This window comes from Oculina patagonica, chromosome 4 (assembly GCF_052425735.1).
Source record: "Oculina patagonica isolate OP01 chromosome 4, crgOcupat, whole genome shotgun sequence".
Lineage (NCBI taxonomy): Eukaryota > Metazoa > Cnidaria > Anthozoa > Scleractinia > Oculinidae > Oculina > Oculina patagonica.
In genome coordinates, this window is record NC_135761.1 from 15,528,483 (window position 1) to 15,545,628 (window position 17,146).

Sequence of the window (17,146 nt, forward strand, 5' to 3'; positions counted from 1 at the left end):
TTTATCCACTGTAGTGAACCCCCCATCTCCCCCACCCCACCCCATGTGATCACAATGGATACAAGAAAAATCTTATTCTTTGCCAGCTTGCTTTGGTTTCGGCATAAGATATGAGGTTTAGGAGGAGTGTTTGTATTGAGTTTGGAGTCACAAGCCACTCAAAAAGTCCCAATAAATTAAATTTATTCTATAAACTCTGGAACAAGGTGAAAAATGACAGTCACTAAACTCCCATGTTGTTCCAACAGGAATTTTAACAAACTTGCACAACTTTTAGGTGCAACTCTTATTCGTATTTTCTTTCTTAGTTTAGTTGTGACACAGAATCACAGTTGTAACGGGACTGTTTATAACTTTGATTGACAGCCAAATATTTACAGAATGATACCAATGCCCCTTGGGCCTCAATAAATCCTATATTGTACTGTAAACAGAGTGTTTATTAAGAGCCCTTTGTTTTTCTGATCATTGCTTCCAACTGCTCCCACTGTTCATTTGGAATCTAAAAGTGCAAAGGCATGGAAATATAAGTTTGAATATCAAGTGGAAATGTTATTGAAGATTGACATAACCTTTTACAACATGTTCTGAAAGAAAAAATTGAAAGACCGCAAATGTCTACCTTTCTGAAGTCATTGAATTCACCAGCCATAGAGACGTACTCTCCTCCATCAAATGTTACAACCTGTAAAAAATAAAAAGAGACATTTTGGAAAGAAGAACTTCACAGGGTAGTGTCCCATCATGACTTTCAGGGTTGCAACGGTCAGGGAAAAAACAAATCTTCAAGGTCAGGGAATTTTGCAAAAAGTCAGGGAAAATCATAGCTCTTGTCAGAGTCAGTGAAAAAGTCAGAGAATTTTGTTTTCATGAGTTCAAAATCCCGTGAAAAATGTAAAGAGATCGAAAATGAAGATAAGAATATTGATGGTCTGCAGAAGAAGCTGAAGCAAATGTAAAAGTGGATTTGGCTTATCTGAAAATTTGCCTAATGCAAGGTCAGTAAAAATTGGTTTGAGGTCAGAGAAAAGTCGGGGAATTTTTTGGGTTGAAAATGAGTGGCAACCCTGATTATGGAATTTGTTTGTTCTGATCTCATATACCTTTCTTTTTGGGGATTAACAGAGTACATGACTGGAGATGTCCCTTTAGTCTTATTATTTTTGGGTTGCACATCCTCAGGGACAGTTAGTGGGGGCGACAGACGATGGGATTTTCGGGCGAAAGTTTTTATAATTAGGTATTCTTGTTGATCACTTCTGTGAATTAAAGTATAAACAACACAATAACTGAAAGTTTTAAACTTGTTGATACATACTTCTCCTGTTATCCAGCTGGCGTAATCACTAACGAGGTAAGCTGCAAGGTTTGCTAACTCAGGGATCTCCCCTAGTCTGCCAGCTGGAATGCGTTCTATTGCTATTGACTTGAAGCGTCCTTGAGGATCCAGACGGCTAAAGGCACCCTGCAAACATTATTACAATCAGGTTATAAGTAGTAAGCATGATTTAATTTTCTTTTCTTTTTTTAAAAAATTACAAATTATAAAAAGGTGACCTGGCCAGATTGAGTGGTCCCGAGTGAACTTTCAGTATGAACAAAATCTGGCAATGTACCATTCAAAATAACATCAAGTGATAATAAATATTGATTAACATCTTGGGCATGCAATGCGTGCGTCCATGCATTGCCTGCCCATGATGATAAGCAAGCAATGCATGCAAATCCGTTTTTCCTCTTTTTTTTTCTTTATTAATACCTTGGTCTCAATGGGACCTGGAGCAATGGCATTAAACCTCATTCCATATCTGCCCCACTCTGCTGCAAGTGATCTGGCAAGGAGCACAAAAGATGACCACTATTATTTTATTTACCAGACTGAGTTATTCCATGAATTTAGGCTACATGGTACCAATGAGTGGAATTTGTTTGTTTGTGATTACCAGTACTTCTAATCATTACCTGGTCATGGTCTCGACACCAGCTTTGGCAGCTGCTGATGGTACAACAAAACCTGAACCTGACTTGGTATAGATGGTGGTGATTGCCAAAAAATTTGCACCTGAAGATGAAAGGAACCCAAATTAAATTTTAAAGTATTCCCAACATGTATAACAGTTTTTGTTTACAGTCAAAACACCTCAAACGTTCCTGTAAAGGGTGGATTAATGATTCCATTATTGCAACATACACGTGAGAATTTGAAAACGACCCCCAATTTGTATAAAATGGGCCAACGACATTTTCCCCACTTTTTCTTCTGCCAGTAGTATTTTTGTGCCTTTTCAGTGCACCAAAATGTCTCGCCTTTCTTTTGGTGTTATCATAGGGTTGAAATAAAAGAACATAAAGAACAAATAATGATGAGAAAACACCATGTATGACATTTGACGGTTGACTAGTTTATGCAAATTCAGGCTGAATTCCCACGTGCCTGTCGCGTGAAGCCAGACAACAATCCAATCAACATTCAAGTTTTGAATTGAGTTGCTGTTATTGAACATTGAAATATTCAATTCAAGAATGGAATATTGAAGTAAAGAATGAAATCAAATTTGCAATAATGGAAACATTAATCCACCCTTGACAGGAACCCTTTCAAGAGTTGTTTTGAATGTAACATTAATTTACTTGAATAACTTGAAGTACTACTCTATTTTTCAATGCAAAAAAGCGAGTGTGAGAAGGGGGAGGGGGGCTTTAGCAAGCAAAGTGAGCAAAAGAAAAATACCCCTTATGCCTACTGCTTTGCACTGGTGTTCAGTTATCTTGCCATTCTTTCCCCGTCCTCATTAAAATAGAGAGATGTGAACAGCCAATAGTGCTTAAGGTTCATTCATTTGCAAATCATCACTTACGATATAGGCAGTCCCCGTGTAAAAAAGACACTGGGATCCCGGCGGGATCCCGGCGGGGATCCCGCCACGAACCGGGATCCCGTCAAGATCCCGCCGAGATCCCGCCAAGATGACGATATCCCGCCGGGATCCCGACAGGGAAAAAATTCCCGGCACGTCGGGATCCCGCCAAGAATCTTGCCGAGACCGGGATCCCGCCAAGAAAACAGACTTCCCGCCAGGATCCCGCCTGGGTAGAATTTCCCGCCACGGATCCCGGCAAGAATCTTACCGGGAATTATATTCTCGCCAAGATCCCGGCAAGAAAAAAAAAACACGGCAAATTTTTCACAGCGTGAATAAATCTCGGTAGCGTTCCCGGCGAGATTCAACTCACTTCTCAGTTCTCACCAGGAAAAGTCGATGCTTTGAAATTCTCTTAAATTCTCACAAATAGTATTATGCTGTGGTCGGAATGCAAGTCATGGCGTGTATTGATGAAATAAACTTAAAGTACTAATGACGGTAGTAATTAAACCAGTTTGATTTTTAAAATGTCGAAAAAAATATAATACGTGACGGTGAGCCGCGGAGGTAATTCCCAGGAGGAAACAGTTTATCAGTCTAGACGAACTGGCGCGACAAAGAGGCGCGTGATAATAAGTGAAGATAAATTAAAAGATAAGAATTTTTATTGATCCGCGGTCTGTTTTTCAAGTTTTTTTAACTCTTTCTTTCTTTTCTTACCTTTGAGGAACCTTAATTAATACCTTTGAGTAATCCAATGACAAAAGCCAGTGGCAAATTTCTGTCGGCCTTTTTCTTCCAATTGCAAATACACTCGGGAATCCGCTGTAATTGCGCTTTTTGCCTTGAAAAAACATCTAGATGCTATTTTTATTGTGGCTCCGAAGAGGATATGAAAGAGATTTATATTTTTAGAGCTTATTTACCTTCCGGAAGACCACCCAGATAGCGAAGAATATTCCCGCCTTTTCCCGCAAGGTGTTGTGAACTGAGCGTTTCGATTGGCTGCCTTAGGTCACGTGGGACATTGTACACGCCACCCTCGGGAAGAGAAAAATTTTATTTTCAGTTGCAGGATGGAGTGTTTCTGTGTTTGCTCTTTACAACCAGGGCTGGAAAAATGTGTTTTTTGGCTGCTTTTGTTATGAACTTGAGTTTAGAATAGACCTTACTTCAGGGAAGAGCTCCTCTGTGGAAACTGCTGGAATTTGCCGTTAATTCGAGCGACAGGTTGCCATCTTGTGGGATTCGTCAATGGACTTGTTGAACTTCGAACAGTGGAAGGAGATAGACATTTTGAGTACGGGCCATTTAATGCGAAGTTGTACCTGTTGATGCTTGAGACGTAAACTTATGCTTAAATATTGTATTGTTATTTAAAAAGCTTCGGGAAAGAATGCTCCTTCGTCTTCGGCGGTTTGTTCGCAGATGATCGAAAGATAGTTCGCTTGTTTGGTAGTTCACATCATTGCATCTTACTTCGCTTGAGCACAAGGTAAAGGTTAGTTGCCTTTATGTATTTGTTGTCTCGTTCAAAACATTTTACAGAAGAATATTCGCTTATTTGCTTGTGAACTAAAGCTCGCTCTCTCCGACTTGTGCAACCATTGAGAAATATATGTGCTTGGTAGCAAAACTGTGGCCATCTTTTTCTGTAAGCTTCTGTAAATAAATGATGTTGTTTTGATACAGAACCAGTGTGTTTGTTTTGCCGGTATGCGAAACGCCAAGATATGTTTACTATGGTTTTAATTAGTTTGTCAGTATCTGATCTACGCTGTAAATAAATGCCAGAATTCCTGCCATGAATCTCTTCGAGAAAAGAAATTGTCGGTAACCAAAATTCTTGCCGGGATCCTTGCCATGAATCTTGTCAAGATTTTGGCAGCGGGGAATTTCTCTTCAGGCCAAGATCTTGGCGAGATTCTCGGCAAGATAATTCGCCGGGAATCTTGGCGGGATTATGGCCGCCGGGAATTCGTTTCCCGCCAGGAATCCCGGCCGGCATCCCGCCGGGATCCTGCCGGGATTATGGCCGCCGGGATTTTTATTCCCGGCAGGAATCCCGGCGGGATTCCTGCCGGGAGGCGGGATCCCGGCGGCCATAATCCCGCCAAGATTCCCGGTCCCGTCCCGCCGGGATCCCCGCCGGGATCCCGGCAAGATCCCGCCAAGATCCCGGTTGGTTTTTTACACGGGTCAAATTTGGAAATTACTCAAAATGTATAATTTGTTCATTAAGTGTAAGCTTACAAAATCATAAAGAGTATTTAGATTTTGTTTGGATTTTAGTGGTACCATCTGATAAGAGACCATATTTCAGGAACAATTTTAAGTCAAGATGATTATGGAATGTTGTAGAATGGTTCATCATCATCATTATTACTCACCTGATGCTCTCCTTGTCACAATGCACTTCTGAATATGTGAAAAAGGTCAGACTATTTTTTTGGGAACCACTCAAAATTATATCACCATTGTAATACAAATGTACCTTTTTGTGCTTTTATTAATCTCTTGCCAATGTCTAGCGTAGTGAATGCTGTGCCATTCAGAACAATATCAACCACTGTTTTCCAAGCATTTGGAGACAATCTTTCTGTTGGAGACACAAAATTCCCTGCTGCATTATTGATGATGATATCAGGGAGGCCACACTCCTTCTCACAGAAGTCCACTGCAGCCGCTATTTGTGATGGATCTCGTACATCTGCAGCTACTGGTAAAACCTACAAATTTGAAACTATATTGATCAGTCAACAGTTTAGGCTTTATGCAGTCCTTCTTGTCCTTACTAGTCTGGAGGGAAGTGATAAATAATAAAGATGGTAAATTTATTACACATTTGATGATTTCGACATTGCTGATCCTAGCAGTATGCAGGACGCGTGTCACATATCAACCTAGTAAATGGCCCAGCTCACAACGAGTCTCTCGTAGCTCAGTTGGTTAGAGCGCCCAACCGGTATCTGGGAGACCATGGGTTCGATTCCCGTCGGGGACTCAGATTTTTTCTTTGTCCCACGCTCGAGTCATGTTGAATAATTTCTTCACTATTTATCACCAAGCTTAAAAATTTACCATCTTTATTATTTACTACACATTTGATGATTTCGACATTGCTGATCCTAGCAGTATGCAGGACGCGTGTCACATATCAACCTTGTAAATGGCCTAGCTCACAACGAGTCTCTCGTAGCTCAGTTCGTTAGAGCGCCCAACCGGTATCTGGGAGGCCATGGGTTCGATTCCCGTCGGGGACTCAGATTTTTTCTTTGTCCCACGCTCGAGTCATGTTGAATAATTTCTTCACTACTTTTGTATTGTATGGGGTGGATGTGGACATTGCTTTACATTTTTTATAGTGTATGACAGGCTTACTGCTTACTTTGTTTCCAGTCTTCTTTGAAATTTCTTCAGCTGTCTTTTCTAGAACTTCAAGATTTCTATACATATAAAATAATCATACCAAATTATTACAATAACTGTACTGTACTGCACCATATTGCAATTGCACTGCATTTAGGGCCTAGCTAGTAACAGATAAAGCAAGGCACTTGCTTCTGTATACTTCTTGAATTTTCTAATTTTTTTTCATGTTCTTGTAAGTGATTAAACATTAAGTATTAATAACAGTAAGTGAAGAAGTGTTTCTTTTTCCGATATTTTCCCGGCCTGTGAGATTTTTTCTGGCTATACAGACCTGGCACTGCGCTGCGCTGCACTATGTCACTGTACTTTACCCACCGGGCTCAAAAACTAGTTATTCTCATGACAATGATTTTTTTTTCCGGTGACCCTATTCGGCGGAATGGCGGAATGACGGAACGGCACGCGGAATGGCGGAATGGCGGAATATCCTAAAACACGGAATGACGGAATATCCTAAAACGCAGAATGACGGAATATCCTAAAAAGCGGAATGACGGAATACCGTAAAATTCCGGTTATAAGCCCCCCCCGGTTATAGGCCCCCCTGGTTATAGGCCCATCATCCTGGAAACAAAAAAAATACATCTGATTATAAGCCCCCCCCGGATATAAGCCCCCCTCTACCGGACGACAGTACTGAATAGGGCTAAATGTTGCTTTATTATGCGTTTTTAACTAGAAAAACGTATTTCCATCAACACTCCCGTGGCTCGTTTCAAATCGTTTTTTTCATTCCGCTTATAAGCCCTCCCAGATATAGGCCCCTCCGCTTATAAGCCCACCCAAAACCCCTTACGAAGTTGTATAAGCCCAGGGCTTATAACCGGAATTCTACAGTATTCTAAAACGCGGAATTGTGAAACATTAAAAAAGAAACAACAACAGCAACAAAAACAAACAAAGAAAAGGAAAATTTTAACTACTAACAAAGGCTAAGAATGTCGCTAATAATGATTCAGGTTCTTTAACTTGTGGATATTCGTTGCGGTGACAGCCGGAGAAACCAAGTTGTTTACGAGAGGGGCTAGCAGTTGAAGTCCAGTTAACACTTAATATATTCCTTAAAATGACGAGTTCTTTATATATCTTCTTAATCGTTCGAGGACGTCGATCTCGAGCCTGGATTTCGTGGTAGGATATCGAGTGATCAAGTGAGGATTTCGTTAATTTACAGAAGATGTTCTCGCCCCGTTCGAGAAAATGAAACGTAAAAAGCCGAGGTACGTAAACGAAGCCGTTATAAAGAAAATGGAAGGGCCTGAAATTTATTGAGTTCGTACTGAGAAATAATTAAATAAAAGGAAACCAAAAACAAGGGGTTTCCGGTTGGTCACCCATCCAAGTACTAACCCCGACCAACAGGGCTTAACTTTGGCTCAGTAAAAGAGCGCGTAAATCAGCTTATAACAGTATAAGTCCAGTCATAGCATCGTTCAAAAGATCCATTACACCTAACCAGGTATTTCTGTTCTCTATTTGCATGACTCTGGTAACTTTTTTCTCGTCTCTGGGACTGATACCACAAGGAAAGCACCAGCTCTCGCCCGATCGCCGAAGTTAAGCCCTGTTGGTCGGGGTTAGTACTTGATGGGTTGTTGTTTCTTTGTTTCACAATTCCGCGTTTTCAGGAGCCCATCAACTGGAGCCTCCATACGTACTGTACCCTTGAGTCAACCCTTTCCCGTATATTTTTATTTTTAGAAACACATTTCCCGCGAAAACATTGCTCCTGTGGTCAGACCACATGCAGCGTAGCTAGGGCGACGATGGAAAAAAAAATGGCGGCCAATGTCGTACGCACATTCCCTGTCCGTTTTCCTTTATAATTTTGCTTCTTTCCTGATTTTACAGCCGAGAGAGCCTGCTTTACTCGTGAATGAATAACGGTTAAAAGTTAATTAATAAACCACTTTTTTGTCCTTGAAAATGAAGTCTGTCAGTTTAGTCATGGCGTTGATCGGAAATATGTAATTGCTTCAGTTGCTTGTTTGAATCTTACCGATTTCTGGTTTGCACGGACTTATTACATGCAGTGTTAGACGTAAACAGTACTGTGAGATTTGACGCTGGATTTGTAAGATCTATTCCCGAACGAAAGCAGAAATAATTTAATATGGGCCGAGCTGTGGCAAACGCGTGTTCTTTGATACGGCGACGAACAGTACAAACGTGATGACTTCGATGCACATTTTGACTATCCGTATGCTCCAAGATCCAGCCAATATAAGATCATCATGCTTCGAATAAAACCTCAGGAAAATGATATGTGTTTGTTTCTTCTAAAGTTGCAACTGGAATTATGGCAGAGATCGTTGAGTCGCTGTTGCAGAGGTGAGATATTGCGCATCTTACAATTTTAAAAATATACGCGTACAGGCCAACGGCCTGAATGTTACATCTTTCTTCGGTTAGAGACCGTGTGATCCGCTTATTTTAATCCCCGTACATTTCTTTCGCTTTGTATGTTTCCAAAGAGAACTCTATGCCTGTACTATCTAAAGCCGAATGGGTCGTTTAGCCGGAACGGCTGTTTAGATTTTTATTCTAATGTTTGTCTGGTGTCTTCGCCACGAAGGGTTCACAAGCTAGCGCTTGTCTGAATTATTGTCACTCAGAGTTTTGAATGCCTTGTAGAATTTGATTTGCAATGTGTTGGTACAGGCCAAAGTGCGTACCTTGTTTATAAATTTATACCATTGATACGTTCGTTTAGTGTGAATGTTTACAACCCAGTAAAATTTATTGTTCACAACAACGATTAGAATCGATCAACCTTTTATCAAGCTGCCTTCTTATCGGAAGAATTACACGGCAAATAATATTGACCGATCTGTTGCGCCTATCCATCCTCTTTTCAAAATATATTTGTAATTTCGCAGTTGCGAGATCGGTCTCGGCGCCTTTCGATTCGAATAATTGTTCTTACTTTTTTGACAGACCTGTACAAAATTCCGCAGTTTTTTAGTCATAGCATTACTTGATGTCTTCCTTCGAAGAAATACTGAACTTAGAAGACGACAAGGAACAACATTTTGCAGTCTTTCCTTCTCGTTTCGCTATTGTTTTCGATATCACAGCTTGCGTAGCCACAGCGAAATGCGACAAATGATTGACAGAGGTGCGAAATCTCCCGCGCGAGACCCCGGGAGATTTGTTCTAAAAATAAATTAATACGGGAAAGGGTTGACGCCAAGGGTTAGTATGGGAGATGAAGGCTCCAGTTGATGGGCTCCTGGCGTTTTAGAATATTCCGTCATTCCGCGTTTTAGGATATTCCGTCATTCCGCGTTTTAGGATATTCCGTCATTCCGTGTTTTAGGATATTCCGCCATTCCGCGTGCCGTTCCTTCATTTCGCCATTCCGCCGAATAGGGTCACCCTTTTTTTCAGGGGGCAGGGGTGTATATATATTTTGTCATATTGTCGTGTAGGGGAGTGTTGTCTCACAGCATCCTTTAAACTTCTCTTACTATTTCCTTTCTTGAGTACCCCCATCTAGCCCCCCACCCCACCCTTTTTTACATCCTAGACAATAAGACTGACAAATTGACATCTTTTGTTATGACAGTTTGCTTCCAAATAAAACTGGTAAGTATTCTTACCAAATTACGACTTAAATAAAACTGAAAATAGCACCTGCTGGAAATGACGACCGTTGCACCTCGTTCACACAGCATTTTAACCATTCCTTTCCCTAAACCCGTCCCTCCACCGGTCACAAAAGCAATCTTTCCCTCAAAGCAATTCTCAGGTAGCATGCAGTCACTCCGAACTGGAAAATAATTGCCCTTTGAAAGATGTTTCGCCCTTGAGCTCAAGACTCTAGTGTTCTTCATCTTGACTGAAAGTGAATGTTGTTGTCCAACTGGATTTGTTCTAGAAATGAGTTGTCGAAAACAACAAGATACCCTCATCGCGGCCGCCATCTTGAAAATGACAAAAATAAACTAAGTGGGTACCCCTGGGACCTTTCTTGTTTGCCTAATACTCCTCGGTATTTTGAACATTTTGAGAGATTTTTCCATAAGAAACCTCGGATTAGGCTACAAAAGCGTAATAAAAATAGAAAACAATAACCACAGATCTCATTTTCCCTTTATTCATGGAGATTATGTGGATATTAAATATTTTTTGTCCCCTCCCCCCGTGCCACTAATTTTAAACTTTATCCCAGGCCCCGCAATTAGCAATTGTGCGCGGTCTTGCGTGCGGTCTTGCGTGTTTATTGGGTGTATTTGGCTGTGAAAATTTACTAATTTCTGAGGTTATGGATTTGCCTGTTCAATGGCTAAAGGTATAACTTAATTTCCAGCCAAGTGGTGACAACGAGGGATTCGAATGATGCTTTCATATCGAAGTAATTTTGCACAAGAAGACTACAGAACAACTCCATAGAATACGCAAGCAATTATGGACCCATTTCGCGTGAAATTGTTGTCTCTCTCTAACGAGATCACTGATCGAGAACTCGTGGAATTGAAGTTTATTTGCAAGCAGCACATCCCTGTTGGAGTACTGGAGAAAATTAAGAGGCCGCTTGAGTTGTTTGATGAACTTGAAAACAGAAATTTGTTAACTTCGGATAACAAGGAATTTCTGGCAGCCATTTTAGGTGGAATAAATCGTTTGGAACTGAGGAATGACTTACTAGGTAAGAGTTTATATAACAATGCTCGTCTTCACGATATTAATAAAAATATGATGTTTGTTATGTTGACAAATTTGTGCAATACGTGAAGTGCCCAATAATGAAGGCTATGCTCTGTTAAACATTAACATCCTAAAGCGCTATCACTGCTTTGCAGGTCACCTTACGCGATTTTGCTTTAGTCCCATTCTTGACCCCAGATTTCTGGCAGAGAAAAGAACTCTGGGAAAAACTGTGACAGTCTGCTCTAATAATAATCAATATCAATTATTGATCATGAGGGGGTGATAGCCTGGGTGCCAGGGGCTTGTCGAGCCCAGTTTCTGGTTTTCAATTTCGGTCAAGTCTTTGCGAAAGTTTTTCACTACGTCTGAAGTTTTCCTCTGGTAGCCTGGGTAAGGGGTTGAATATCGGGGGACAAATCTGCCAATCCATGCTATTTTTGGCCCAATCTATTGATCTGCCACTATTTTCATTGAAATCCAAACTTTCTGTAGATTGATTGGTCAATTGGTTATGTGCAAATAGCTGAACCCTGGCAGTTGGCACAAAGAGAAAAAAATCAATCAATCAATTAATAATTGCATCATTAAATAATAAAGAATAATGTTTGTTTGCAGGCCAAGCTAGAGAGGATCATTCATCTCCATTGAATGTAATCCAGGAAACTCTATTTGACCTTTACAAGGATGTGATTGGATGGCTTCAGCCCCTTGCATGGAATAAATCATTTCACATTCACATCAAACATATTTACACCAACCTTCAGATGATCACACGAACACAGCATGGGAGAAGAACAAAAAGAGAACCCTTGGAGTCTTACTTTGAGATCTTCCAACCTCGCTCACCTTCCTCCAAGCAGAGGCGCATTCTTATTGAGGGACAAGCAGGTGTCGGCAAGAGCACATTTGCATCACTTATGGTGTATGACTGGGCATGTGGAAATACCAACTTACAACATTTCAAGCTTGTTCTTTTCATGGAACTCAAGCAGATGAAAGGGAACTTGAAGAGTGACATCTTTGAGCTACTCTTTCCAAAGGATTTTTATTATTCTGCTGACTTTCTCTTCCAGTACATCGTCGCAAATCAAGAAAATGTCCTTTTCATTCTTGATGGCTATGATGAAGTAAATCCTTCACAACTAAAAGATGCAGAAGATCTCATCATGGGGAAGATATGCAGGAATGCCACTGTCGTTGTGACATCGAGACCTGGTAAAGGGTCGAGGGTTCATTGGTTCATGGATTCTCGCATCGAGATAACTGGTTTCACTAATGAGAACATCCATGAGTTTGTTCTCAAGTACTTTCAAGATGATGTGTCTATGGCAGAGAGCTTGATAACGCAACTTGAAATGCACCCTGTTGCCGAGAACATTGCTAGAATTCCACTTACTGCAATGCTTATTTGTGCGATGTGGGAAGAAATGCCCCAAGCATCTGTACTTTCGTCAATGACCTATCTTTTCATTGAGCTCACTCTCTTGCTTGTGAAGAGATACTATGCAAGACAACCAGACGAGAACAGCTTTGTTCCTGAAAACATCTCCTCATTGGAAGATATTCCAGATGATCTCTTCCAAAGCCTGCTATCTCTGGGAGAGATTTCACTGAATGGATTGCTGAATGATCAGCTACTTTTTGATCTGTGCGAGCTTGAGAAGAAATGCACCAACAAAGGTGCGTTAGATGTTGGCTTTCTGTCAAAGGAGTTGGGTGCATCCAGGCTTAAACCAGTTCAGAAGTGCCGCTTCTCACACAGATCGTACCAAGAATTTCTGGCAGCACTTTGGTTGAGCCACAAAATCAAGCAGGCCTTCAGTGACAGATCGGTCTTTGATCATGTCAGTGTTTACATCATGAACTGCCTGTCATCGGGATTGAACTCTGTCCTCTTTCTGTTTACTCCAGGGTTATTAGGAGATTCCTTTCAACCCTTTCTTGAGCTGCTGCTGCAGGAAGGTGCCGCAGAAGTTGAAGAGGATGAGAGCTTGAGGCAGTCATTCTTCGAAGTTTGTTTTCTCTCCTTGTATGAATCAAATCAGGGACACTTGGCTTACAAGCTTGGGTCCCAAATGCCTCCTGGTGTGGTCACGCTGCACCATTTTAATGCCGCGCCTTACAGGCTGAGAGCTCTGGTGTACTTTCTGTTGAACAACCCTTCGGTGACGTCCTTGGTGATAGAGCACAGTCAAGTAGGCAAGCAAGCTCTTCAAGTACTGGCGAGATTTCTTCCTGAAATGATCTCCATCCAAGGCGTACACCTGCAGTCAAACATGATTACAGATGAAAGTTTTTCTGCTTTTGCAAAATCACTTTCTTCTGTGCCACATTTGGAAAAACTAGTGCTTGCAGACAACCTCATGACTGAGCATGGACTGGGGTTCCTTATCTCAGCCTTTAAAGATCTCCCGAATCTGCGACAACTGGATATCCAGGGAAACAAGATTTCGGGAGCTGGTTTTGGAACCTTAGCTCCAGCACTGTCACACCTGCCAAAGCTGGAAGAGCTGTGGCTTGGTAGTCCTGTGGTATCTGGGAAAGAAGAAGGTCAAGCAGGTACATATACTTTATAGCTGAAATATATCATGTGTACTATAGGTTTGCAAGCCTCTCAATCAAGGCCTTGCACCTACTGCCAATCTTAAAATTATAAGTTTAGTGAGCAAATGGGTTTTTCTTTCTTTTTTATCCATTTTTTTTTGCAAAACTCTTTCAGTCATGGTCTCAAATTATGGGACAGTTTCTTCTTGATCAAATGCTTCATGATGCTTAATTACAAGCTGAGAGGTTGTGAGAATGGAGGAATAATAGGGGCAGATCCAGGGGGAAGGTGCAGGGGGTGCACACCCCCTTCCCCAGAGATCACCTGCGGCTTAATTCTAATCCACCGGTATTCTGCAAAAAAAGTCACCTGCACCATTCCTTAGTAGTGCACCGCCTCCTAAGAAATCTACAGCTGGGTGACAGGGTACCTTGCGGCAGTGGGCCAAGGGGCACTTCAGATCCCCAAGATTAAAAAGGCTTTATATTTACCTCTGCTTGTTTACTACTTTTTAAGGTGGAGAAAGTCATTCACCCAAGGATGGAAATGTCTCCATTGCACTGTCCGAGACTGCATTCAATCTGTTAATGGAAGCAGCCAATTCACATGACACTCTTAAAACAATCAAGTAAGTATAGTTGTTAGTGCTCTCTAAATAGGATTCTTGTTACCCCACAGAACCTCCTCCTGATTTGAAACAGGTAAGGGAAGAGTTAAGTGTCTTTTCCAAGAATACAACACAATGATCCTGGTCAGAACTTGAAACCTGAGCTCTCAGCAGTAAACACAGATTTTTAGGTTCTAGAAAATCGAAAAAGCATGTGAAAAGTATCAATCAAAGAGGTTTGTTTACCTGTGTACTTCAAAAAGTCAAGTAATTAGCAAGGCCTTCAATGAGTACAATCCAAGAGGGTTGTGTATTGGAAGACTGTCCACAGCCTCTCGATTTTTCAACGCAAAAAAGCAGACGAAGTTAGCCACAGCCTAGAGCTCGATTTTTCAACGCAAAAAAGCAGAGGAGTTAGAGCGAAGCGCGAGCGTGCGGGGGAGGGGGGCGGGAAGCGAGCGAAAGATGTCTACAGCCCCTCTATTTTTTTCACTCCCCGCCCCCCACCCTCTTGCTTCTTCCGTTTTGCGCTGGCGTCCAGTTCTCTCGCCGTTCTCACCGCGCGCTCATCGATCGAAAAGCACGAAAAAATAGAGGGCTGTGGACAGTCTAGTGTATTGGCAAACCATGTAAAAATTGTTATACTGTATGTCAATTTTTCCCTTAGCCTCAGTCCATATGCAGTTCCTGTGGGTCAAGATCCAGCCAAGTTTGACAAGCTTAAAGTGTCATGAAATCAGTGTGCTCAAGAAATCATCTGTACACACAGTTCCTCTTTGTATCAGATATGAAGAATGAATTCCTGTAAGCCTGTGGTTGATTTGGTCTGGCAGAGTGGAGCTGCGTGGCTACAGAGAAGGAGGTGAACTGTGCGGTGTTCACGTGGCATAAATCTGAAGCAAGGAAGTTTGATGATAGCAATAATTTATTATTTCCTTATTTTAAACTTCCTTGATGAAATTTTTGGCAGTGGGACGGAGTCATAGAGGCACAGTGCACAATTCGCGATGAATTATCCTTCCCTTCTCGTCAACGTTGTTCCACTCCAAAGGAGGGGAATAGATATTTATTAAAATTATTTTTTTACGTACTTTCAATATTGCAACTAAAAAACATGGAAAAACTTGTCTAAACAGTCAAAGAACAAATAGACAAATGTTGATGAGCTATATATTATCGTTTTACATTGGTTATCAATCTTGGATACAGAGCCCGCTTTTCAATTGGTCAGTACATACCAAGAACGCAGACTCTTGCCAAGTCCGATTTTGCATCCACATTTTCGATTGTTAGCCAATCAGAGGAGTCTGTTGATGCAGACTTGGCCAGAGTCCACCTTCTTGATGCTATAGATCCAAAAGAAAAGCGAAGCCAAACATTCTCTGGGCCGAGAATGATTGTCTAAATATATACACGAGCAACATTTCCCATACAAATGTATTTTGGTCCCCGTCGAGAATAGAGCGTTTTTACTGGACGTCATCAAAATTCTTAAGTCAAAACTATCGAACCTACAAAGCTGTTCTTTAATATGTTCTGCACATCAGTGTCACTAATTACTGGAGAAATTTTTGGGCCAGAAGAGTACTTTGTTTTGGAGATAAAGCGTTTTGAAATACAGTCAACTCTCTGTAAGACGGACACCGTCGGGACCGGCTCCAACTGTCCGTCTTAGAGAGGTGTCCGCCTTATAGAGAGTCGAGGTAACGTGACACCAGAAGTTTTGAGATAATAAAGCTAAATGGCTATGCACAACAAATACACATCTAATTTTAAGTCGCTTACTTTAGCAAAACCTATAAAGTGAAACAAAAATAATATCAGAAATTCAACTCGTTTGTTCCTTACAAACGGTAATACTGTAAGTAGAAAACTACCTCATTGGTGCCCATACACTTACGCAGAGAAGTAACACGTTATAGCGGATTGTTTTTGATAAGTTTGGTATTCTTAAGGCTATATGTCGATACCATGTTTTGAAGTATTATTCACTAAGAAAATAACTTTTTGTGCGTGTCCGTTGGCGGTTTCAAAGTCTCCGTTGTCCGTCTTAGAGAGGTGTCCGTCTTGCAGAGAGTTTTGTTACAGTGAAATGACTGAAAAACGGCAGGGACCAGCACCAGGTGTCCGTCTTATGGAGGTGTCCGTCTTATAGAGGTGTCCGTTAACAGAGAGTTGACTGTATGAGGCAGCCTAACTCAATGCTTTTCAGATATGCTTATAAATTAAAAATGATAACCAAAGCATTCCGGAGTGCAACGCATGACTTTGGTAGCAAAATCTTTTTTTCCTTCTTGCAGACAGTTTTGGCCGCCCTATTGGTGTGCCAAAGTGGAACTCCAATGTGGCGGACTCATACAACGTTATGTAATTTTCCGAATTTTGTTTTTCCAATAACTTGGCTGCAATGAGCACTGCCAAGTTAACATTTGGGGTATATATTACTTTTCCACCTTCTTCGCAATCTCTGAGTTTGTTGATGTTTTTTGATGCAAGCAAAACGATCTTGTTATCTTGGTGAAAACGCTCTTGACACTATACGTGGATCTCACAGCGTTTCTTTCTATCTGTTTATCTTCTTTCTTAGAAATTTGCCTTATAGGTTTCTTGTACCATAAGATAATTTTACTAGGATTTAGGATATTTTGTATTTAATGGTCAAAAAAAAAATCAGAAAATGTTCATAGTCGCTAAAATTAATTGTAAATATCGGTACCTTATAATAGTATTGGATAAAATAACTAACTGAAAGCTGTCAGCATGTGATCTCAGTGTTTTGTGGTGATAAGGGCAGTCGCTTGGCTTTAACACAAAAGTAAACATTCTGCAAACGATGAGCGCGATTCTAGACGGTATTTGTCCCTTCTACAAGTCGTTCTTTACGAATTTTTTATTATTATTTTTTTCAATTGTTTATTATGACATGGCACTTCATTAGCTGTCCCTGTCACTTATGTTGCCATTCATACATATTCTGTCTAGAAATTCAATTCTATTTCGTGAATGTGTGATCATACAACACATGAAAACGTTTGAAAACTGGTG

At 40.9% G+C, this 17,146-nt stretch overlaps 2 protein-coding genes across 3 annotated transcripts; one reads left to right on the forward strand and one right to left on the reverse strand.

Annotated features, from left to right (window-relative positions):
• Window positions 1-166: 166 nt before the first annotated feature.
• LOC144649681 (2,4-dienoyl-CoA reductase [(3E)-enoyl-CoA-producing], mitochondrial-like) lies at window positions 167-10,390 on the reverse strand. Its single transcript, XM_078509239.1, has 8 exons — window positions 9,933-10,390; window positions 6,253-6,310; window positions 5,359-5,593; window positions 1,963-2,062; window positions 1,760-1,832; window positions 1,319-1,465; window positions 623-685; window positions 167-502 (listed from the first exon to the last, which is right to left on the reverse strand). The coding sequence occupies exons 1-8, from the start codon at window positions 10,220-10,222 to the stop codon at window positions 443-445; spliced, it is 1,026 nt and encodes a 341-aa protein (XP_078365365.1). The 5' UTR covers window positions 10,223-10,390; the 3' UTR covers window positions 167-442.
• Window positions 9,683-16,853, forward strand: LOC144649680 (NACHT, LRR and PYD domains-containing protein 3-like). 2 transcript variants are annotated; one of them, XM_078509238.1, is made up of 5 exons: window positions 9,683-9,884; window positions 10,609-10,947; window positions 11,565-13,508; window positions 14,011-14,122; window positions 14,769-15,780. In XM_078509238.1, exons 2-5 carry the CDS (start codon window positions 10,707-10,709, stop codon window positions 14,833-14,835), a joined length of 2,364 nt encoding a protein of 787 aa, XP_078365364.1. In that variant the 5' UTR covers window positions 9,683-9,884; window positions 10,609-10,706; the 3' UTR covers window positions 14,836-15,780. The 2 variants fall into 2 exon arrangements, 1 of the variants encoding a protein (XP_078365364.1); XR_013569923.1 differs by lacking the exon at window positions 9,683-9,884 and adding an exon at window positions 16,275-16,853 and having other exon boundaries at window positions 10,672-10,947; window positions 14,769-15,708.
• The last annotated feature ends 293 nt before the right edge of the window (window positions 16,854-17,146 follow it).